The sequence below is a fragment of the Chanos chanos genome, chromosome 1, assembly GCF_902362185.1.
Source record: "Chanos chanos chromosome 1, fChaCha1.1, whole genome shotgun sequence".
In the NCBI taxonomy this organism is placed as follows: Eukaryota; Metazoa; Chordata; class Actinopteri; order Gonorynchiformes; family Chanidae; genus Chanos; species Chanos chanos.
This window is the reverse complement of record NC_044495.1, coordinates 61,922,802-61,947,303: the sequence shown is the minus strand read 5'-3', so window position 1 is coordinate 61,947,303 and position 24,502 is coordinate 61,922,802. Positions and strand designations below refer to the sequence as shown.

Below are 24,502 nucleotides of genomic sequence, written 5' to 3'. Positions count from 1 at the left end.
TCCTGCGAGAGGATTCTCATATAAATACGCAGGGTTATGAGTCAGAGTTCGTTAGCGAACAGGAACCCAATGATTCCCATATGTCCAGTAGTCTCCTTCACCTATGGTGAGTAAAAACAGAATAAAATGCATATAGGTGACACAATTTGAATCATAAACATATAAAATGCAGTGCAAATGTGTTAGTGGAGAGTTAGGTTTCATTTGATTGTGTTTAATTTTTGTATTCGATATCCACTCGAGTCCTCTGCAGTATGCTGGGGTCGTCATGGTAGCTAGGATAGCTAGCTGGCTAACAGTAGCTTAGCGCTTTACCCTCCATGGATCTGTCCCCTTTTGCAGTGCCCAGCCGGCTAGGTGAAGATGCCAAAATGGCTACCGGCAACTATTTTGGATTTACCCATGGTGCTGCGGCGCAATACAGGTAAGAAGTGTCTCGAGATAATGGAATTATTCGGAGGATTTCTGAGGATTTTCATCTGTGCTGTAACTGTGTTTTTTTCCACTGCGCACCTATCAATACGGATCACCCTGGTTTGCCATTGTTCACGGATGGGGGAGGGGGTTACGCGTAGGGGTGGCAAGATATGCGGTAGAAAAGCGACAAGAGCGATGGAGAGGGGTCCCGCTAATTTGCTTCCTTGCCTTTACCGACCGAATCTATCGACCTAGAGGTTTAAGCAATGCTAGCCCGGAGTGTGTTCGACGAAGTCGACTGTTTACTGTCGCAAATGACCACTGCTGGTCCTGTTTACTGTAATCTGAGACTGGTTTGCGTCTCCCCATAGCCAGTGCAGTGTTACGTTTAACTACAGTTATTCATCTTTACATAACGATAGCATGTACGGGTAGTAGGGATGTTGACGATATCGCTAATTTTACATATATACATATATATATAATTCTGATTCGTTGCAATAGGCCTGCTTTAATGCGCGAGATAATTCAGGCTGTCAAATAGCCAGGTCTGCAGCATTGCGTAGCTCCTTGGGAACTTTTCGTTTTTGTGCGTGTTTGTTTTAATCCTCATTTTACTTTTGCTGTTAGGGTTCAACGTCGTTATCTTTCCAGTTCACATTGTAGATGATTTGCTTCAGGGAGCGTGCTATCCCATTTAAATGAAGCGCTTCTCAATAAGCCGTTTGAACCAGCGCTAGCATCTTTTGGCACGTTGTGTACAGACGACCTTCAGTCTGGGAACGTCTGTACATCCTAGGAAACGGTCATATTCACTTTAAAGCAGTAGGATTAATCATGCAACATTTGAAAGGCTTGTTATCTGGACAATGATGAAGACTGTACATGCTTTTCAGTGGACAGTGGTAACAGTAAACACAGTAACAGTAAGTCCACAACTGGGCCCTGAATGCTTTTGTGCTTTAATCAAGCTTTTCCAAGGACACATCGTGAACAGAAACATGGTGCAGTTGGATTTGCCGGAATGATGACTAAAAGAAAGACTTTGGATAAATTATGGCCTGAAAATCACGTTAAATTGAGCAGAGGTCACTTCAGGGTCAGTGTATGCTCTTGTTATTACAAAGATGAGTACATTATTAACAGTTGTTGACGAATTTGAAAGTGCCTGGCAGAGGGGTTTTTTTTTGGGTAGGCCATTGATGTTGAGTGCAGACTAAGTCGGGTCTTTGTGGTGGCGGCGGAGTAGGAGCCAGGCTGTCTGTGCTGTGAGGGTTGTCTCTGGGGCAGTGTCCACCCCTGATCATAATCTCTGCTCCTTTGGCCATTTTTCATGTCTACACGTCACACTGCTCCTGTAATATGACTCTGTCACTGAGTTAAGGAGGAAACTGAGCATTTTTAAAACGACGTTCGTCTGCTCTGGGTTATGGAAGCGTACTGGTGTGAAGGGTGTTATGTGTCAAGTGTCAAGTCGAGTGTTGTCTCATAACAAGAACGTTTGAATCAATAACACATGCTGAAAGACATGTATGTGACTGTAACTGTCCCATTCAGACAGAACAAAAACCAGGAGCATCTTTAGAGAGAGAGAGAGCGCGCGTGTGTGTGTGTGTGTGTATTTTAGGAATACAACTCTCTGACCTGAGATTTCTAACATTTGAGAGGCTGTTTGGAATTCGTCCTGGAGTTGTTTGGGGGTTGTTTGGAGAAAATCTTTATTACGTCAAAGGTTACAGTTTAATGCAGTGTGTTGGCGTGATTCTCTCTCTGCTTTCCTGTCTGTTTGTTTCTCTCTCTGTCTCTCGCTGGTTTTTGACCTCAGCGCATTGGGACTTGCAGTCAGAAATGGCTTTAGAGATTTTAAAGATTTAACCATCAGATAATCCTCTGCTTTTGTAGAAAGTCTGATGTTGTGAGACTGAATGCCTTCTCCGTCTCTCAGCAAATTGTTGACCTAAATTCTTGGTTGGATTTGTTTTCCATGTTAAGTCCAATGGATGAAACGAATTGATTAAAACACAGTGTGCACACTTGAGTTTATTTTCACAAAACCTGTAACCAAACTGTGATTGATTTTTTTTTTTTTTATTTATTTATTTTTTTTAAGGATTTGCTCTGTGGCGTTTCATTACTGTGTTGGCAGTTTTGCTTGGGTAAATAGCTGGAATGTGGCAGTGATGAATTTGGGAATCATTTGTTGAAATCCGTCTTGCTGAAAGCGAGAAATAACCTGGTCAGACAAGGTGGCCTGGGAAGAGATGCACCAAAGCTTCAGGAATTCTGTCAGAGTAATTCCAGGGTCGGTGAGAATTCGATCATGTGCGATCAGAACGTTTCCTGAACCTCCGTGCTCTTCTTCACAGCCAGCAGCCCACTGCCGGGGTAGCCTACACCCATCCCACCACCGTGGCCAGCTACACTGTCCACCAGGCGCCCGTGGCAGCTCACACCGTGGCCGCCGCTTACGCCCCTGCCGCCGCCACCGTTGCCGTAGCCAGGCCAGCGCCGGTTGCCGTGGCAGCAGCGGCCACGGCCGCCGCCTACGGAGGATACCAGCCGGCCCACGCTGCCACGGACTACGGGTACGCACAGAGACAGCCGGAAGTACCCCCTCCGCCCCCTCCCATCACCTCACAGAACTACCAGGTATGTCGGCCTGGCCTTCACACGGCCGGGGTTACGGGTGTGAGAGAGTGTCGATGTTTGTTTCACACAGCTGGGACTGATTTGTGGGAATGGCTCTGATTTGTGGGAATGTCACGATTATTGCCATGCACTTCTGGTGTCCAGATGTGCCTTTGGTCATTTGGAAGTTTGTGCGCAAACCTGGAAGAGCATTCCTACGTTTGTTTTCCGTTTGGAATGGTGCAGAAAAAAGGCTTGTTTTTCTGTGGGTGGTGTTTTTTTTTTTTTTTTTGATGAAGTGATGGTGTCAGGTGGCTGATTGGCGCATGCACTGACAGGCCCTCTTCTCCTCTTGCAGGATTCGTATTCATACGTACGGTCCACAGCTCCAGCTGTGGCCTACGACAGTAAACAGTACTACCAGCAGCCCACCGCCACAGCGGCTGTCGCTGCAGCCGCCGCCCAGCCTCAGCCCACAGTGGCAGAGTCCTACTACCAGACAGGTACGCTTCAGCTACCCCACACAGGTACCCACACAGGTACGCTTCAGTCACCCCACACAGGTACGCTTCAGTCACCCCACACAGGTACGCTTCAGTCACCCCACACAGGTACGCGTCAGCTACCCCACACAGGTACGCTTCAGTCACCCCACACAGGTACGCTTCAGCTACCCCACACAGGTACGCTTCAGCTACCCCACACAGGTACCCACACAGGTACGCTTCAGTCACCCCACACAGGTACGCGTCAGTTACACCAGGAGCTGCCTGTTACTGATTTTGTAACTAACTTTATGTCTTTGAACTGTTATTGTGATCAGGGTCAGAATTAAAGTCTCACTGTTGTCATTCTGTGGTGCAGTCACAAACACAGAATGCACTTTGCCTGCCTTGATCTCTCTTCCTTTCAGAAACCTTGAAATGCACTGAGGCGTAACTTTATCTTTGAATCAATACATTTCCTTTTTCTTTTTTTTTTTTCTCTTTCATTTTGTTCCACCCAGCCCCTAAAACTGGTTACAGCCAGGGAGCCACTCCGTACACACAGGCCCAGCAAACACGCCAGGTTACAGCCATAAAGCCAGCCACGCCCAGTCCTGCCACCTCCACCTTCTCCATCTATCCTGTGTCTTCGGCCGTTCAGCCCGTGGCTGCCGCAGCCGCGGCCTCCGTGGTACCGTCATATTCCCAGAGTCCTACCTACAGCACGAACGCCGTCACTTACTCCGGTAAGGCCCCTGAACCTGCTCTCAGGGCCATGAGTGTAAAACTCGCCCACCACACAGCCCCTGTGCTGGATCTGGACCTCTGGGCTGGCATCTTCAGTCTGTGATTTTGTATGTGTGTGCAGGCAAATATGAAACATGTTTTTTTGTCCTGAATTGTTAGTTACAAATGTATTAGACTATAATACTTGTAGCATTTTTGCCTTCTCCTGGAAAGAGAAAAGTATGCGCGCACACACACAAAACAGGCTGTCCATAAATATTCTTTATCCGCGGCCTGTCAGAATGATTTGTCGTGGGTCTCGGCCTGTTTTCAGTGTTTTTCCTGTTCGATGCCCTTTTAAATCACCAACTGACCTTTACACTCAGTCAAGTCAAGCCACCAGTATGCCACTCTGTTTGCAGGAAACTGTGATTAATACTCTGTGTCTGTGTCTCTGTGCGTGTGTGTGTGTGTCTCTGTGCGTGTGTGTGTGTGTCTCTGTGCGTGTGTGTGTGTGTCTCTGTGTCTCTGTGCGTGTGTGTGTGTGTCTCTCTGTGCCTGTGTGTGTGTGTGTCTCTGTGCGTGTGTATGTGTGTGTGTGTGTCTCTGTGCGTGTGTGTGTGTGTGTGTCTCTGCGTGTGTGTGTGTGTGTGTGTGTGTGTCTCTCTGCGTGTGTGTGTGTGTGTGTGTGTGTGTGTGTGTCTCTGCGTGTGTGTGTGTGTCTCTCTGTGCGTGTGTGTGTGTGTCTCTCTGTGCGTGTGTGTGTGTGTGTGTGTGTCTCTGTGCGTGTGTGTGTGTCTCTGTGCGTGTGTGTGTGTGTGTGTGTGTGTCTCTGTGCGTGTGTGTGTGTGTGTGTGTGTGTCTCTGTGCGTGTGTGTGTGTGTGTGTCTCTGTGCGTGTGTGTGTGTGTGTGTGTCTCTGCGTGTGTGTGTGTGTGTGTGTGTGTCTCTCTGTGCGTGTGTGTCTCTGTGCGTGTGTGTGTGTGTGTGTGTGTGTGTGTGTGTGTGTGTGTGTGTGTGTGTGTCAGGTACGTCATACTCTGGTTATGAAGCGGCCGTGTACTCGGCTGCCTCCTCATACTACCAGCAGCAGCAGCAGCAGCAGAAACAGGCTGTGGCTGCAGCCGCTGCCACCGCCGCCTGGACTGGAAGCACGTTCACCAAAAAAACCCCCTTTCAAAACAAGCAGCTCAAACCCAAGCAGCCGCCCAAACCCCCTCAGATCCACTACTGCGACGTCTGCAAGATCAGCTGCGCCGGGCCGCAGGTCAGACGCCCTCCCAAACGGAGGCCTTTTCTCTCCGTGTGTTCATTTATTTACACTCGTCTGTGACCTCTAACACGTGAGACATACCTGTGGAACTCTCGCATGGTTTGGGATCGTAAATAGTTACTGTACTTGGAGCTTTTGCATCCAGGATATGCAGCGATGTTTCTTTGTTTGGTCATTGGTAATTGTTATGGACATGTGCACGTGGTTGCTGTGTGTGTAAGTCCACAGATCTGTATGGAGTTAGGGGTAGTTCTGTGTAAGTATATGTTTAGCTGTAGTGTTTAGCTGTATGTCTCTGCCGTGTAGACGTATAAGGAACATCTGGAGGGCCAGAAGCATAAGAAGAAAGAGGCGGCGCTGAAAGTATCTCAGAGTTCCAGCACAAACAGCACCAGTACCAGCTCGGCCCGCGGGACGCAGAACCAGCTCCGCTGCGAGCTCTGTGACGTGTCGTGTACTGGAGCAGACGCTTACGCTGCGCACATCAGAGGAGCCAAACACCAAAAGGTACCCCAACTTACCCTCACGCCCGTCTGTCTCTGTACCCCGATTTACCCTCACGCCCGTCTGTCTCTGTACCCCGATTTACCCTCACGCCCGTCTGTCTCTGCACCCCGATTTACCCTCACGCCCGTCTGTCTCTGCACCCCGATTTACCCTCACGTCCATCTGTCTCTGTCCCCCGATTTACCCTCACGTCCATCTGTCTCTGTACCCCGATTTACCCTCACGCCCGTCTGTCTCTGTACCCCGATTTACCCTCACGCCCCTCTGTCTCTGTACCCCGACTTACCCTCACGCCCGTCTGTCTCTGTACCCCGATTTACCCTCACGCCCGTCTGTCTCTGTCCCCCAACTTACCCTCACGCCCGTCTGTCTCTGTACCCCGACTTACCCTCACGCCCGTCTGTCTCTGCACTCCGATTTACCCTCACGCCCGTCTGTCTCTGTCCCCCGATTTACCCTCACGCCCGTCTGTCTCTGTACCCCAACTTACCCTCACGCCCGTCTGTCTCTGTACCCCGACTTACTCTCACGTCCGTCTGCCTCTGCACCCCGACTTACCCTCACGCCCGTCTGTCTCTGTACCCCGACTTACCCTCACGCCCGTCTGTCTCTGTACCCCGACTTACCCTCACGCCCGTCTGTCTCTGCACCCCAACTTACCCTCACGCCCGTCTGTCTCTGCACCCCAACTTACCCTCACGCCCGTCTGTCTCTGTACCCCAACTTACCCTCACGCCCGTCTGTCTCTGTACCCCGACTTACCCTCACGCCCGTCTGGTGTCTCTGCTCTGCCTGTCTGCTCTGCCTGTCTGCTCTGACGTAAGCTGGGGGTTTGAGGGGCGTGTCAGTGCTGGAGAAGGACAGAGAAGTTGTGACACGTGAACTCCTCAGACTCCTCAGGGGTAAAGATGAGGTGAATGAGTGCGTGAGATGTGGGAACTCGCTTAACATGTTTGATCCAGCTCGATGCAAACATGCCTAAACTGATCCCTGATCAGAGACCAGGCTGCTCACACGTTTTAAACAGACATTTTAGCACAGAACAAGAGTGAGTTTTGACTGATCAGAGACCAGGATAATGACACGTATAACCAGGAGTTGTAATAGTAGGCTGTAAGTTGTGACTAGTCCTGGAGTAAAGAATCACCTGTTTGAATCTGGTGTCATGGCTGGATGACGGTGCAGACGCTGTGCAGACAGAGACATGATTCCACAGGTCAGACTTTGTTGAGTCACTGGTGGGAGGGTCAGAACCAGTTGACTGGCAGATGGGATTTACTGAGCCACCGTAAACTGGGACTCTTTAACCAAATGACTGCTGTGTTGGAAAGTACCTCAGTTATCCGGAGCTTAATTTTAAACCATTAGATAATTTGTGAACCATTAAATCGTTTTTAAATTGCTAAAAATCACCCCTGAGGGATGATGGTTAAAATGCTGAAATCTGTGCAGATGGTGTGGAACACAGAATTCATACATATTTGGTGAATGTCTCTCACTAGGTTGTGAAACTGCACACCAAACTGGGCAAGCCCATCCCCTCCACGGAGCCCAGTGTGGTGACGCAGACGTCTACAGCGACCACAGCAGCGGCTCCCAGTAAGAGCTCGAGCTCCACGGTTAACAGCGGGACGGGCGGCGGCACCGCGGCTCCCGCTCCGGCATCTTCTTCCAGCACCAACTCAACCTACCTGAAACCGGTCAGCATGGTCAACAGCACAGGCCCAGCCGCCGCCCCAGGCAAGGGCCTGACCCCAAACAACGGCCCTGCCACCTCAACCGCTGTCAAGAAGGTCAACACGCCCAAAATCAACTTTGTCGGTAGGTGACCCCCCAACCCCACCCCCACCCCCGCGCGGTTGTCTTTTTCAGCGGAGCAGTAGCACTGTGCTCCAGTTAAAATCATTCTTTACACAGTAATAGTGGATAAATACAGCTTAAACTCTGAAACGGTGGAAAAAAAACTCTATTTTTGTAAAACAATCGTCCGTGTATAATCGGTTATGTAATCTTCGTAAGCAGATCTGGGTTTGGAGCTGTAGGTTAAGAATAAGAGAAAGATGCTGTCGGCGTTGAACGCGGGGTTTGTCTTCGTGCTGGACTTTACGTAACGCCATTAGGGAGTCGGCACAGCCTGTGCTTGTGCACTTGGCCAAGCGCAGTGTGCGCTGCATGCCAATGCTTCCCACGCCACTGCCAAACTCCCAGCTCCAATTATTCACTACAGCAAGAGAACTCAGCAGGTGGAACGCATGCTCTCGTTTAAGAGTGTTTCCGCCTCCTCAAAAAGACTTCACATAAGACCGCTGGGTTATACGCGTCAGAATCTGAACAAACCGCTGACTCAGGAACAACTCCTCTTAATATCCACAGCTGAGTCACATTTACTGCACCTCAAAAAACTCGCTTTTTTTTTCTCACGCTGAGGGAAAGCTCTTCGCTTCACTCTGGACTGGTTTTGTAAAGAGGCGATAACTTTTGTGGTAAAGGGAGGGCACATTGTGTGACCCTGGACGTCGACCATAATAACTGTAGGTCTTTGAAAGAACATCCGTTAAATGAAGAACACTGTAAGGCCATGCTAAGGTTCTGTCATCGTGTGGTCAGTGCTTGGCTGGTCTGGCTGTGCCAAACAACATCTGTTTGTCTCCTGAGAGCTTAGGCACTGCATGTCTCCTGAGAGCTTAGGCACTGCATGTCTTCTGAGAGCTTAGACGCTGTTTGTCTCCTGAGAGCTTAGGCACTGCTTGTCTCCTGAGAGCTTAGGCACTGCTTGTCTCCTGAGAGCTTAGGCACTGCATGTCTCCTGAGAGCTTAGGCACTGCATGTCTCCTGAGAGCTTAGGCACTGCATGTCTCCTGAGAGCTTAGGCACTGCTTGTCTTCTGAGAGCTTAGGTGCTGCTTGTCCTCTGGCTGGTGCATGCTTTCTCTCCCAGCCGTCACTCAGAAAAACAGCCCTGGTCTCTCTGCAGCCACACTCCCCCAAACATCCCAGGCTTTTTACTGTCATGTTCTGTATCCGTGGAGAACTGGGTCATATGTGACTTTATGATAAGAGAAGAGTGCATTCCTGCAGACAGGTGCAACCAGGTGTCAAACACACTCACATCAGTAGATACTTCTGAGGTTCTGTGACCTTCTTTTTCTTTTGGAGACAGAAACACTTTGATGCTGCCGTATTCCCGCTGTGTTTCTTTGGCAACGCCCCCCTCCCCCCCCAGCTCTCTTTCATGTCCGTGTAAGGCTCAGCAAATTCTGCAGACCGGAGTCTTTGTTCAAAAATCCATTTTGTCTCAGTTCAGGTGCTTCTCTTGTACAGATGTGTGTGTGTGTGTGTGTGTGTGTGTGTGTGTGTGTGGAGTCTGTCCTTGGCTGTAGTTGGCTGTGAGTGTAAAATCTGTGTCTGATACGTTTGTTCTGCATCAGCGTAAGGACATACACAGCTAAGCAAAAGAAATTACGGTGACCAGTAGGCTTGGGCGGTACCTATTTTTTCCACACTGTCCTTCTGACATTTCACCGGGGTATACGCTATATGATGGTATTTGTGTTTAAAAAAAACAAAAAAAAAAAAAGCTGAGTTGCTGGTGATAGAAGTAATTCTGGCCTGTATGACACTGTCCAGCCTACAATGCTGTGTGTCTGATATGCAGTTACCCTACTCAGACAGGTCTCACTGGGTTTAAATACTTATGGCCCATAGAATAATGAATAGATAGGATAGAAGCGCCCTTCTTCCATGGATTCATCGTACCCTGACTGGAGGACCCGATGAGACTGCCGCGGCGGATACCGACCAGTGGGCTGAACAGAGATGATGTGTGGGTGGTGGTGGCAGACTGGCAGTTAATAAACTGGTTTTCCAGTTGGAAGAAGTCATCTGATGATCAAGTTGTATTTGGCAATATTTTCCTGATTCCATATCTGGTCATATTTAATTGATAAACTAGGAGAAATTTGAGCGAAACTGCGATAGCCATCATGCGCTGTTAACTCAGGAACCGTCCGAGCATAAACGGGGTCACCGGTCATAAAGCTGAGCGTTAGGGAAATGCGGAGACAGCTCCTTTTTGAAGAGTTAAAAAGATCACCCTTCATTTATTTCAACACCACTCCACATCCTTGTTGTCGCAGAACACACAACGCAATCACCCGCTAGGGTGTATGGGAAACGTAGTTAACCAGTCTACTAACAGTAGCGTGGATGTAAACACAGAAAATCATGGGCGAGATCGCCGTGACTTAAACATCAGTCCTGTGTGCGAATTGGTCGCCACAAATATTTTTTTCTATTGTAATAAAGTTCCCTGTTGTAATAAATTCATTTCATTTTATATGTTTTTAAAAAATAGCAAATAGTACACACAGCTTCATCTGGATTGGCTGGGTCACCTTTATGGTCGGGACGAGACCCAAAATACTCCCAAACAGGGGCAGAACCACTTTTCTTTTTACTAGTGTTATGTTATCTCCACCACTCGCAGTCGCCATCTTTGTTACCAGTAGACTGACCTCTGGTGGCGCCTGCTGTGCACTACAGTACCTCACCTCAATACCACATCTCCGCATCAGGATATAGAAAAAGAGAAGCGTCTGTGTTTTTGACAATATTGAAACTCATACCTTCGGTATTTCTAAATACCCCGGTATACCGTAATACCTTGATACCGCCCAACCCTAGTGGCCAGTTGTAGTTTTGTTCCTGTAACTTGCCCATACTGCAAAATTAAGCCTTATCCTGAATAACGTAGGATTATTGCCGTCTGTGTCAGAGGTCACATGCCTCTGGGGACGCCATGGGTCCTTGCTGGCAGAGAGGGCTCACTCTTAGGATCTGAACCAGTAACCCTCTGGTCACCTCACCTTTTGTCTCAACATTGTACCTTTCCTAGCCCACTCACAGGCATGTGGGAAATGAGCGATTAAATTGAATGGACAGTGATCAGTTGAACAATATGCAGCTTACACTGCTGAAATCCATGTAGGAGCTGGGGCAGAGAAAGATGCATGTAGGTCCAGAGTCGTCTGAGTGTTGGAGAGTGATAGTGTATGTAAGAGACTGACTGACTGGTTCCTTCCCACTGCAGGAGGAAACAAGTTACAGACTACTGGTGTGAAGACAGACGACGCCAAGGTGGAGGTGGCAAAAACCGCCCCGTCCTCATTGGCCAGCCAGCCTCAGGAAGCAAAGAACGAAGCTTCTGATTCGCTGTCGCCCCAGTCTGCTCTGGCCGCCTTGCAGAGCGACGTTCAACCCGTCGGTCATGATTATGTTGAAGAGGTATGACGTCATTTCAGAGCACAAATGTGAACGGTCAACGTTTAACGGTCAATGTTTAACGGGCGGTTACGCTCAACAGCAGCACGACCGACGTGACCCATTCCTCTCTTTTCAGGTTCGAAATGATGAAGGTAAAGTCATTCGTTTCCACTGCAAGCTGTGTGAATGTAGCTTCAACGACCCAAATGCTAAAGAAATGCACTTGAAGGGACGGAGACACCGCCTGCAGTACAAGGTTAGTGAGTTAATACAGTGTCGATGGTCAGGAACACAGACTGGTCATTAAAAGGCCACTTCCAGTGAGATAAGAGAGAGAGTTGACCACAAGTAAAGTAAAAGTAAAGTTAATCTCCGTGATTGCGCACACACACTGTGAACAGTGAGCAGTGAATTTGTCCTCTGCATTTAACCCATCCAACACACCAGTAGTGAACACACACACCAGACGCAGGAGCAGTGGGCAGCATTCCGCCCGGGGAGCATTAGGGTTAAATTGTATTTAAGAACGCTCTGCACATAGCGTCTGTTTTAGATCTTTAACTTACTGCAGTGTTCATAATGTTGATTGTATTCATTTGTTTGTTTATGTACCACTGGTTGTTACTTCTCCACTGTAGAAAAAGGTGAACCCAGATCTGCAGGTGGAGGTGAAACCCAGTATCCGGGCGCGTAAGATCCAGGAGGAGAAGATGAGAAAACAGATGCAAAAGGAGGAGTACTGGAGAAGACGGGAAGAGGAGGAGCGCTGGAGGATGGAGATGAGGTGAGGAGGACCAAGGAAATAAACACGGAGGAGTCGTCAGTGGAGACTGTTAATAACAGTTTAATAACAGTCTAATATGCCTGACGGAGAACTTCTGAGGGAGTGCAGTTATCTGCAGTGTGTGTGCGAGTGAGTTTAATAACAGTCTAATATGCCTGATGGAGAACTTCTGAGGGGATGCAGTTATCTGCATTGTGTGTGCGAGGGAATTTAATAACAGTCTAATATGCCTGACGGAGAACTTCTGAGGGGATGCAGTTATCTGCAGTGTGTGTGTGAGTGAGTGTGGTTTCACGTGTACTTTTGTTTCTGTGTGTGTCCTAAGGCGTTATGAGGAGGACATGTACTGGAGGCGTATGGAGGAGGAGCAGCACCACTGGGATGAGAGACGGAGAATACCAGACGGAGGATACCCTCAGGGCCCCCCTGGGCCCCCTGGTCTACTGGGGGTCAGGCCTGGGATGCCTGTGCCACAGCCACCGGGACCAGTGGTGAGTGTGTGTGTGTGTGTGTTTACCATGAGTCTGTCGTCTCACTGGCCAGTCATGCTAAGATCCACAGTTTTATACTGATACTGTGCTGCATGAGTAATATTCTACCTTCTGCAGCTTATACAGGTGTAAGGCCATAATGATGTACTTCAAAGGTAAAGACACAACCCTAAGGATGTGTGTATGTGTGGCGTCCATGCGGTGTGGAGCTGAGGGCTTTTCCTGGCTCTCCTCTTTGATTTGTCCCCTGAATCCCCGCCCTTCTCTTTCATCACAGCCTCCGCGTCGGCCAGACTCCTCAGACGACCGGTACGTGATGACCAAACACGCCGCCATCTATCCGTCGGAGGACGAGCTGCAGGCCATCCAGAAGATCGTGTCGATCACGGAACGCGCCCTCAAACTGGTGTCTGACATCATCACTGACCAGGACAAGGGCAAAGAGGAGGACAAAGAGAAAAAAGAGCCGCCCAAAGACCGGTGAGTCACGGTCCTCACTTTCATCCAGGCGTGTTTGGCAGAGTGTGTGTGTCTGTCTGTCTGTCTGTCTGCCTGTCTGTGAGTGATGGTTTTACAGTTCAAGTCAAGTTCCTATTCTCTGCAGTGAGTGGGAAAGATGATGTCATATTTCTCATACAGTCAGGGTGTGCGTGTGTGTGTGAGACAGACTATATTTCTTCTGTAGAGAGAGCAGGTGTGTGTGAGTGTGCGTGAGAGAATGAGGCGTGTGAGACTGACGCGTGTAATTTCCTGTCTTGCAGTGCTCTGAAGGGAGTGATGCGAGTGGGTGTGTGTGTGTGAGAGTGTGTGTGTGTGAGAGTGTGTGTGTGTGTGAGAGTGTGTGTGTGAGAGTGTGTGTGTGAGAGTGTGTGTGTGTGTGTGTGAGAGAGTGTGTGTGTGAGAGTGTGTGTATGTGTGTGTGTGACTGACGCGTGTAATTTCCTGTCTTGCAGTGCTCTGAAGGGAGTGATGCGAGTGGGTGTGAGTGGGTGTGAGTGTGTGTGTGTGTGTGTGTGTGTGTGTGTGTGACTGACGCGTGTAATTTCCTGTCTTGCAGTGCTCTGAAGGGAGTGATGCGAGTGGGTGTGCTGGCAAAAGGGTTGCTTCTGCGTGGAGATAAAAACGTGAATCTGGTTCTCCTCTGCTCAGAGAAACCCACAAAGAGCCTTCTGTCCCGCATCGTCGAACACCTTCCCAAACAGCTCACGGTACCCGCCGCAGCCCGGCTCTCTCTCAAACCTCAGAATGGAGACTTTACCGCCCCTGTCTGTAACGCACTCGAGGTCCTTTGGCCTTGAGCTGTCACTAAACACTGTAGGAAACTTGCTAAATAAGCAGCTAGTTTGGCAACGTCTGAGGGCTAATACTGAGCAATTCAGACTGGATATCGCTGAGGGCCGTAATTAGCGGCGCTGGTAACCTAGCAGCAGCACAGCTACAAAGCCTGACAATCTTGTTTTGTTCTTGTGCAACTTAACCGTAGAGTGGTACCGCTGCCTAACATTAGCAATGTTGTTGGCTAGCACGCACTCACTAGCGTCCTAGTAAATGCCCGCTTGGACGTTACACATGGCGGGCAGACTAATGTTAGCACTTGTTCCTGAGCCGTAGCACCTGTTCGTAGTTAATAGACTGATATTGTCCTGCTCAAAACAGCACACATTAGTTGGTGTGTTCATGGCTAATACAGTAATGCTTTAAAAGCATGTCAGCTCCCGTGTTTGGATGTAAATAACAGAGTCCCATGTTTTCTCTCTAGTGTGCTGTGTATCAGCACCTGAGAACTAACGTCTCTGTGTTTGCAGTTGGTAACCCCAGAGAAGTACGAAGTGAAGGGCTCCATCCAGGAAGCCGCGGTCATCCTCACTTCCTGTGCGGAGCCGAAGATGCAGGTGACCATCACCTTGACCTCGCCCATCATGCGAGAGGAGAACGTCCGGGACGGAGGTTGGAAAAGACGCTGCCCCCCCCCCTCCTTTTACACACACGACCTTCTGAAATTAATATGAGGCTCTTGGTTTGACCCCTGAAGAGCTCATCTGCTGGCACAGAGGAAATGGCCACTTAGACCTGATTCAAATCCAGCCCCAGTGGAGTCTTGGCACTCTCTGAATGATGATGATGATGATGATGATTTAGTGTAATTGTGATGAAGGTGTAAGAGAATTGACCTGGTACGTGGTTGAGCTTTGCCCTTGAGATGCTGTCAGGTGCAGAATAAATAACTTGCTACATACGCCTTCAAAAGTCTTGGAAAATAACTTTAGGTGTTTTTAATCCTGTGACATGATTTTTAAAATTCAAACTTAAAAAAAAACAAAAAAAAAAACAAAACATGGAAACATTTAAAAAAAAAAAAAATAGAGAGAGATTGTGCTGCAGGTCTGACAGCCAATGTATTTTTGTTCTGCAGATCCACATTCAGATAGATCTCTACTAAACAGAAGGAAACAGTTGCATCCAAGAAAAATATTTTGAAGGCAGTCCTGTCAATTATTACGAGGTTCCTTTACTTTAACCTACAGATACATTCATTTTTGCTAATCCAGCGATGAATTTACATATAAAGAACAGGAGAACATTCTAGTTTGTGAGTGTTCCGCTTAATCTCGGACTCGAGCACTTGAATAGTTTGTTCTGATCTCGACTGGGTGTGAGCTCACCATTACTGGGTTTACTGGGACTTTCCTGGGAGGGGTGCCAGCAGAGCTGCTCTGGGGTTGTTGTTTTTTTTTCTTCTGTAACACCTTTCCAGTGGTCTGGAAACTCTCCCCAAAATGAGCATGATCAGTGTTTGCATTGTGTCAGTCTGTAGGTAGTCCCAGGTAAGATTCATTTTTGTTTCCTGTGCTCCAGGGGAATTCCTGACCACGTAGCCAAAAATGGCAATGATCACGCCTTCTGAGGGCTCCTGTATTTACATAGAAAATATACAGAGAACTCAGTCCTCAATTAGGTAACGAGCTGACACGCAGACGTGGGCGTGGAAAAAAAAAGAAAGAAAGAAAAAGAAAATCTCCTGTTTTAGGGTCAGAGAAATGAAGAGGAGACATTTGAGAGTCCCATGCTAACTGTAGAGAGATGGTGATGTTCTCACAGGAAACAAATGTAATTTTTGTCTGGTGGTGAGAAGTTGATCTCTGAGATCCCCACGTTCCAAAATGAAAGGCCTCCCCTGAGTGCTCCTGTGCTGCTCCAAAGAGCCCCTCTGCTTTTACAGAGAGGAAAAAAAAAAAATCCCAAATTTGGCGTTAAGAAGATTGAATGCTGTACTCCCTCATATTTTTTTTCCATTTAAAAGAAAACTCCCTTTTCACTAATGAGAGATCAAGCCATTCGACCGAACATGTAACGTGTTTCTCTACACAACCACTGCACCAAATCACATGTCCTTTGTCTTGGCTTTCGACATTAGGGAGTTTGAACAGGGTAGATTCAGGTCACGTTGTTAAACCTTGAAATTCCGGCCCGTGGGTCCGAGCTCCAGTATGCGTCAGCGATCCTTTTTGGATCCTCGGGGGAGTATCTGTCAGCTTTTGGGAGGAGAGCTTTGTTAGAGGAATCTTTTGGATGGACCTGGGTTTTCACTGCCTTTAGTATGAAAGCGACTGTGGGATTTCCTGTTTCTGTCAGGGTATGCATGCCTTGATGTCCTCCTAACCCTCTCTTGCTTAGGAGCTTCATGATTTCTCTCCAGCACGCATTGCTGCCTCCGTGTATCTGAGAGCTTTTTGTCCAGCCCAAAGCCTTCTTGCATTCCCAGTCTTCCATCTGAGGCTACGTCTACGGCACCGGAAGGATTTTTGACCAAGGTCCCCCCCCCCCAAAACAACTGCCCCCCCAAAACACTTTGCCACACCTACCATATCCATACCACTGTAGCAGGTTACACATCAAACCGTCATTCCTGTCCAGGCATCTCCTTTTGTTCCTCTCTTCGAAAGTTCCCATTTTTGTCCGTTATGAATGAACCCAACATCGTTTAGTTTCCTCCTACTCTGTGTTCACCACAACCAACCAGGACTGAGGTTACTGAGTCAGCATTTTTCTTAACTGGCTAAAATTCCAGAGTTTTCAACCGTTTTCTCACTTCAGATCAGTCTGTGGAAGATGACAGGGCTGGAATCCATCGTTTGAGTGCCACGAGCAGGATCGATCAGTGGGTTGGAAGTAGCATCTGACCTGAGCTTCTGTGCCCAGAACTGCACTCAGCTCAGTCTTCATCACGTAGCACAGTACTTCCTACAGCTGTTCGCTTGTTTTATAGCGTAGCAAGTCGCTCTTCAGTGTGTTCCACATTGGATTAATACAGACAAGACGTTTATATTGCTGTAGAACATGCTTTTTTTTTTTTTTTTACATTCTAATTTCCCAAACTGCTCAGCTGTTGCTGAGCATGTGATCAGTGCCAGTGCAGTGAGGAGTAATTGGGAAATGTATCGAGTGTCAGTTTTTATTTGTTTATTTTATTTCTGTATTTAAGTTTCGGATGGGACTAGCTCAGGTTTAAGGAAACTGGGTTTTCATGCTAGTTTCTGACCATGTTCTGAGTCCTGTGTTCTGAAGTTACTCAGATGGTGAATGAGGGTCCAAACCCAGCCTCAGATTATTCTGAATGTGAGAAACCTACATGAAATTCTGAAATTTTAGCCTCTCTGAGAGTTGCAAGTGAGAAATTTTCTTTTTTTTTTTTCCTTTTTTTTTTTTTTTTTTAGTATAGACTTCGTGAACATTTTGATCCTTCTTCTAAAAAGTCAGCAGTGGACTCATCATAGAGAGAGTTCAGGGTCTTGGTATTAAACATCAGACTCTGTTGGGTAAGACCTGCTATGGATTTGGGGTTTGCTGTAGATGTGTAATGGCCTTTTGTCCAGTAGTTACTCATCCATCCATCCTGCATTTGACACACACGACTGTCCTCCAGTTCTCTAACATCTGCCCTCTAAGCACAAGTGTAGCTCAGCGTGTTGGGTACGGACTCGACCCACCAGGAGAACCAGACGAGGGGTCAATGTTTCTGAGCTCTCAGTGAAATGTGACGTTAGCGTCAGGGTTAGCAGGGAAACAAGTTTGGTATGTGTGGCAATGTGTTTGTTCTTGGCAAAGTCTCTGTGACCTGGTCAAACACCCGTTCCTCATCCCTGTGTGACCGTTGGATTCATTTTTAGATGTAACCTCGGGTATGGTGAGCGATTCGGCGGACGTCTTGGACAGGCACAAATGCCTTGCCTCTCTGGCTGCCCTACGCCACGCTAAGTGGTTCCAGGTTCGCAACACCATTTTACTTTCTTATTGTAGCCTTATGAGATGCTCTCCTTTTCATTTGTCTATGTTAAAAGCCTCAATTATTTCTAAGTATGTTTGAGAGAAAACATTTTTCATTTGTTTGAAAGATAGGACGGATTCAAGGATGCCAACAGATTAACATATTGACCAGAAAAGCTTGTATTTGGTAGTCTGTTTATACCTGAAAGTGAACAAGAAAATCTTAATCTTAATTTTTATTTATTTTGTTCTGGTCATTGAATTTTCCCCAGGCATCCTTGTATATGTTAATTTTCAGTTTTATTTGCTCAGCGTAGGAAAACGCTCTTAGTTTCAATTTAAACCTGATTCCATAAGGCTGCATAATACTCTTGCATAAAAGTGTCATCAAAAAAGAGCTTTGATGTTGAGCGTTTGTTCTCTGTGATATTTTTTGTTTGTTTGTTTGTTTGTTTGTTTGTTTTTTTGTTTAAGACCAGGGATTGAGAGGAAAGGAATATCTGATTAGTTTTCTGTGATGTTGCAAACACACAGTCAAAGTAAAGCAGATTTCCTAGACTCATTCACTCCCTCTGCTACTCTTCTCAACACTGATTTTCTGTAAACAAAGGTATTTGTTTGTGGACCTTTTTTTTGGACCTTTTCGAGGTCAGGGTTTACAAGATGATTAGGAAGTCATTCCTAATGTATCTTGCAAACTTTGAACTCTTCTACTAACGTCGAGGTAAAATACTGCTGTGAATGGCAGCTGATGGGAGAAACAATTGGCCCCTAAAAATTCCAGTGAAACCAAACGAAAGCTTCCATTAAGAACAGTAGTGTTGTACCTCCTGGAGAGAGGCGTCCTCCTGACTCACTCCTCGTCTGGTTTGTGTTGACCGCTGTGGCTAACTGTCTTTGACTCTGCTACACTGAAGGCTAGGGCTAACGGACTCCAGTCTTGTGTCATCGTCATCCGAATCCTGCGCGACCTGTGCCAGCGTGTGCCCACGTGGTCAGCGTTCCCCGGCTGGGTGAGTAGAGCGCCGCGCTCAGCGAGTGTGTGTGATTATGACCGTGGTTGTGTTTTAGGAGGGTTTTCTGTGCTCAGAGAGTGCGTGTGATTCTGACCGTGGTTGTGTTTTAGGAGGGTTTTCTGTGCTCACAGAGTGTGTGTGATTATGACCGTGGTTGTGTTTTAGGAGGGTTTTCTGCGCTCACAGAGTGTGTGTGATTCTGACCGTGGTTGTGTTTTAGGAGGGTTTTCTGTGCTCACAGAGTGTGTGTGATTCTGACCGTGGTTGTGTTTTAGGAGGGTTTTCTGTGCTCAGTTATAGGATGTGTGAGAACATGTCCCAGTAATCCAGTCTGATGCTGCTGTGTCTACGCTGGCTTTCAGCAGTAATGACTGAGTAATAATATCCATTAGTGTTATGAGATCGTAGCTCCACCCCTCACACGACGTGCTGGGAGATGAGAAGGCAGTCGTTAAGACTTCATCAGGATATCGTACGAGACGCGCCCGAGAGCGCCCTCAGAGGTGGGTCTCTCAGTCCCTGTAATGACTCTTGTGTTTCCTGCTGGTCCAGGCCATGGAGCTGCTGGTGGAGAAGGCCATAAGCAGTGCGTCAGGACCCCTCAGTCCAGGAGACGCCCTCCGCCGAGTGTTTGAATGCATCTCCTCCGGCATCTTGCTCCCAGGTACGATCGGTCACTCCAACCACGCCGACTGTGTCCTCACATCTTCAGCTCATCAATTAAAAAACCCCTAAAACCTAGATGTGTAATTGTCAGGGGTGTAAACGTTTTGAACCAAAAACCAAAATGCTTTGTTGGGTTCTCAGTCTGCGTGTAGTGAACTGTGGGTTTTTTCACCTCCAGTTCAGCAACTGAGTGAAGGAGTTTTTATCAAACACGGCGCCAAATCACAGGGTCCACATATCCCTGGAGCAGGAGGACATTTGACACTGTTTGTGCTTTTGATCAGTGAGGGTGAGATTAGTGATCGTTTAAAGCTGGGAGGTCTTTTTCTTTTCTCACTGTGAGGATGTAAATGTAGTGAGGATTATCATGAGTCCATGTGTAACGCTTCAGCAGAGCAAACACTTATGAAAGCTTTAATGACAATACCAACGGAGTAGCCGTTTTATACAGCAACACACCTGTTCCCAGTAGTGTGTGTGTGTGTGTGTCTGTGTCTGTGTGTATATGTGTGTGTGTGTGTGTGTGTGTATAAAAACTATTCTCATGTAGCTCCTTCATTCCGGGTTCCTTTGCTTTGTTACTTTGTATTTCTGAAACCCCTTTTTCTAATTTGGAGCCGCTGAGTCTAAGATAGACAAATGGTTTAGAATGCCTGACTGTGGTACCTCTACTAATCCACCTTCACTTCCAATAAAACCATATACTCAGATGTGCATATTATAATTTACCACAACTGTTTATCAAAGGTAAGCATAGAAATAGAGTAAACAAATCAGTGGGACTTGCAGTGTATTCTCAAATGAAATAAAATAAATACATAAATATTTGAAGAGAGAAGTAGAGGAATAGCTAAACAAATAAGCATCCAAATAAGCCTGTTTGTTTATTTATTTAAGGGGATTCTAATTTGTTTCTCATCTTTCTATAGCCTACTATTAGTTAACCATACTTCCCTAACAGCACACGTAATTCCATATGAAAACCAACACACACACACACACACACACACACTAAACACTTGACGTCAGAGAGACGAACAAAACGATAAAACCCAAAAAAGTGACCCCTGTCGACCCCTGTTGCAGGTCTCATCAACGCTTGGGTGAGTAGTGGCCAGAGAGATGGCCCCATCGCTCTAACAGAGCGAACAGTGAAAAGTGATTGCTCACAGGGGCCGCTCTGACGGCTAGCGTGGGGGGACACGTTGTGGAGGTGGGTCGCGGGCACTGAAGAGAGACGTCTCCTCTCTCCTCCACGCGGCCAGAGGAGCTCACAGGCCTCTCTGGTCACTGGTCTCCTCTCTCCTCCACGCGGCCAGAGGAGCTCACAGGCCTCTCTGGTCACTGGTCTCCTCTCTCCTCCACGCGGCCAGAGGCGCTCACAGGCCTCTCTGGTCACTGGTCTCCTCTCTCCTCCACGCGGCCAGAGGCGCTCACAGGCCTCTCTGGTCCCTTGGTCTCCTCCATGTGGCCAGAGGCGCTCACAGGCCTCTCTGGTCCCTTGGTCCTGCTCTGTCCCATGTCTCTCAGGGGCTTTAATCTGGGCCCTCAGGAGCGACCGTGTGCATTTGGTCTCCTCTCATCCTGAGAGAACGACAGACAGCTCTTGTCTGTTAGCTTGTGCGCTAACCGAAGTTCAGCTAGTACTGATACATTTAAAGTCTTATCTGTTACCTAACATCACACACATTGTCACCACAGGTGTTGGACATCACACACTTACAGAGACAGTGTATTGAGTTGTCTTGTAAAAGTATATCTCAAAACTTCGTTTCTTAACTCTTTCGTTTTCCTCAAAACTAAACCTTTGACCCCCGTTCTCGCTCCTCTTGCGCGTCGAACTCACGCTCTCCCACACGTCCCGCCCAGTCAGGTCACAGGTTACGACCCTCATTCAACCGGTTATGAACCGTTAAAGTGAACCGATGAGAGAGTGCTCCATAGACTGCTTACGTGCATCGTAAAAACCTTTCTAACATCATATTTAAAAAGGCTTCATGTTTAAAAAGAAAGAAAAAAACTCAAGTTTGGAGTGGGTTCAGTTTTCTCTCAATGCAAACATTGGTACCGTAGCCCAGAAACCAAGGTACAGTCCAGACCGTGAACAGGGTGAACCGCTGTAGTGTTGGTGACTCCAGCCGCGCTATGAGTCACAGGATAAGACGTCTGTGTCTCGCGTATTGAAATCATATTTATTAAGTTGTGTTAATCATTTCATTAAGTCATTTTCTTTTGTTGACAGTTTGTGTTTTTGATTTGTGATCTTAAATCTGATTGGTGCTGTGATTGTAGGTGGGCCAGGATTGGTTGATCCGTGTGAGAAGAATCCCACAGACACTCTGGCTGCCATGGAGGAGCAGCAGAGGGAGGACATCACCTCCAGTGCCCAGGTGCCGCCTCAGACACTGGGTTAACTCTAATGACCTTTTTTATAAGACGTTTTATCGGTTCTCCCAACAAAATCACCATTGTTAAAATCCCCACTGGTTTTAAGTATTGTCTTCTAATGGTTTACAAAAGTCTGATGTTCTGGACGACCCGGGTCGTGTCCGTGATTTAATAGGCTCATGCGCTTCTGTCTCCCTCTCTCTGTCTCTGTCTCCCTCTCCCTGTCTCTCTCTCTGTGTTTCTGTCTCCCTCTCTCTGTCTCTGTTTCTGTCTCTCTCTCTCCCTCTCTCTGTCTCTGTCTCTGTCTCTCTCTCTCTCTCCCTCTCTCTGTTTCTGTCTCTCTCCCTCCCTGTCTCTGTCTCCCTCTCTCTGTTTCTGTCTCTCGCTCTGTTTCTGCAGTTCGCCCTGAGACTGCTGGCTTTCCGTCAGATCCACAAGGTTCTGGGCATGGACCCGCTGCCCCAGCTGAACCCACGTTTCAACCTGCGCAACAACCGTAAGAGACGCCGTGACAACAGTGACAGCGCCGACGGCTTCGAGGGCGAGGGCAAGAAAGACAAGAAAGATTTTGACGGTTTTTAAATCCGGTTTCTGACGAGCCCCTTTTAAAACCTCCCTCCTACTTGACATTCAGCCTCTAAAAGGAGTTAGCCAGACTCCGGTCCAGCACACCTCTGTGCGTCTATGCTAGTTAACGCGCGTTTTCAGTAACAATTTCCCGTTACCTGAGCACAGCTCCGCTGAGGCTCCCCTCACGGCCCACTATCAGGCAGCTTTATGAGCACTAAAGCTTCATGTCACGACCCGAACCGGTCAGGTCACAGTTCACAAACGTTCGACCACAGTGTCCTCGGTTCACCGCATTCACAGACAAAATGTTATGTCCATACCGTAAGTCAAGTCCAACCGAACAGCGAGACTACCTATCCCATAGTGTGTTTGTGTGTGTGTGTGCTGACGTGACTGGTACGTTAACCGACCCACAGGGGACCTGTCGGACATAGTTACAGACATCTCCTGCATGTTTCTACCCATGTTAACCCTGTTAGCAGCAAAACTCTTCTTTTGTTTTTGTTTTTTTTTTACTCCTCTCTTGAACACGTAAGCTGAACACATTCATAATGGCCAGACAGGTTGAGAAAGTTTGTTTGGCCCTGGCTAGACTGAATATTTCTGGAGCTAATTGTGTGAAATGGTTTTAGTTTGGTAATGTCAGTCAGACAAGGACACGCTCAGCCATTTGAACTCTGTTCCTCCTAAAACAAAAGTATTTATGACAATGGCTACTTTAGCACTGCAGTGAGTGATCATTTTGCGTTTTTTTTGTTTGTTTGTTTTTAATTGTTATTTTATTTCTGATGGATACATTCCTCTTTACAATTCAAACCTAAGCTATAATATGATGCGTTTGCGTGTGGCTAACGTCTGTCGGAGACAACAGAAGTGCATGTGTTTCTTAGTTCTAGTCGCGTGACGTCGACAGCTTCGGCTGTGGGTTCATTTCTGATTTTGTTTATTTTTTCTTGTTTGTAAAGCACACGGCTGAGTCATTGAGAATCTTTTTAAGAGCTGTTGTCTTGATTCCTAGTTTCTCCTCTGTGCATAATGCATAAGTGGTGTGAAGCTGAGCTTGTCCAAAGCTAGATTTGCGAACGTGTGTTTTTAGTGTGCTGCGCAAGGCGTCTGTGCCGTAGTTCTGTCATCTACAATCTCAGAAAAAAAAAAAAAAAAAAACCACACTGATCTCTAAGAATCAGACTCGGGCCAAATGTGTCTGTTCATTGAGTTTAGCTCCATACCAGCACTCTTAAAAAGGCCTGCGTCCAGGCCTCTGACTGCAGATGTGAATAAGGTGACCAGGTTAAAGAAACCTGGTTATATACGCCTGCCCAGATCACTGAAGTCCCGCTGCTCTCTCTCCTTACACGGGTCTGTGCGCCCTGCAGCCAATCAGAAGCACAGAGCTTAGCACTAATGGAAAGTAGGAGAACCTTTGCCATTTTAGTGTGTCAGGGCACCCCCGTGGTCTGTGGTGCTTCAGCGGGGTCTTCCCTTTCTCCTGGCTGTTTGGAGCCGCGGTCAGAGGCGGCGACAGCCGTTTTAAAAAGTGCTGGTCTTGGAGCAGAGACTTGGTTACTGTGGTTTGTGTGTGGCCCACGCCTGCCTGCTATGTTTGTGTTCATAGTGTTGCTATCCTTAAATGTATCTCTAATATTATGTACATAGATGGTATATCAACATATATAGCTATATGTATGGTCTTAAAGGTAAGATCATTACTAAGCCTGTATCTAATCTTGCTGATTTGAAAGGAGCATGGCCGTGTTTGTTTTCTGTTTTTCCCTTTGGTTTATGGCTATGGTTTTGTTTGATCACTTTATTGATGGGCAGTTACCTGCCACCTTGCCCTCTTGGTTTCATTCTGCATAGTATGTTAAAAAAATAAAACAAAACAAAACAAAAAAAAACAAAAACAAGGGAAGTGTATTCAGTGTTGTACATGCGGATCGGTGTAGAGTTGCCTTTGATGGCTGTCAATCACTGTCAAGGATGCTGCATCACACTGAGTGTAATAAAGACATTTCCAAAAGGTCAA

At 47.3% G+C, this 24,502-nt stretch overlaps 1 protein-coding gene across 1 annotated transcript; it reads left to right on the top strand.

Moving 5' to 3' along the window:
- The first annotated feature begins 36 nt into the window (after window positions 1-36).
- On the top strand, window positions 37-24,502 carry zfr (zinc finger RNA binding protein). The gene is made up of 20 exons (XM_030767844.1): window positions 37-106; window positions 343-424; window positions 2,784-3,066; window positions 3,404-3,548; window positions 4,052-4,276; window positions 5,284-5,522; window positions 5,835-6,035; window positions 7,538-7,856; window positions 11,124-11,317; window positions 11,433-11,552; window positions 11,935-12,080; window positions 12,406-12,571; window positions 12,849-13,051; window positions 13,629-13,779; window positions 14,377-14,518; window positions 17,740-17,837; window positions 18,754-18,849; window positions 19,405-19,516; window positions 21,811-21,908; window positions 22,306-24,502. Exons 1-20 carry the CDS (start codon window positions 37-39, stop codon window positions 22,486-22,488), a joined length of 3,273 nt encoding a protein of 1,090 aa, XP_030623704.1. The 3' UTR covers window positions 22,489-24,502.

What these genes read in the sequence shown, in the direction of transcription:
- zfr (XM_030767844.1), top strand. Translation starts at nt 37, where the DNA reads ATGAGTCAGAGTTCGTTAGCGAACAGGAACCCAATGATTCCCATATGT. An exon ending in CACAGCCACCGGGACCAGTG is followed by an intron (nt 12,572 to 12,848) that starts GTGAGTGTGTGT and finishes CTTTCATCACAG; the next exon opens with CCTCCGCGTCGGCCAGACTC. An exon ending in GGTCAGCGTTCCCCGGCTGG is followed by an intron (nt 18,850 to 19,404) that starts GTGAGTAGAGCG and finishes CTGCTGGTCCAG; the next exon opens with GCCATGGAGCTGCTGGTGGA.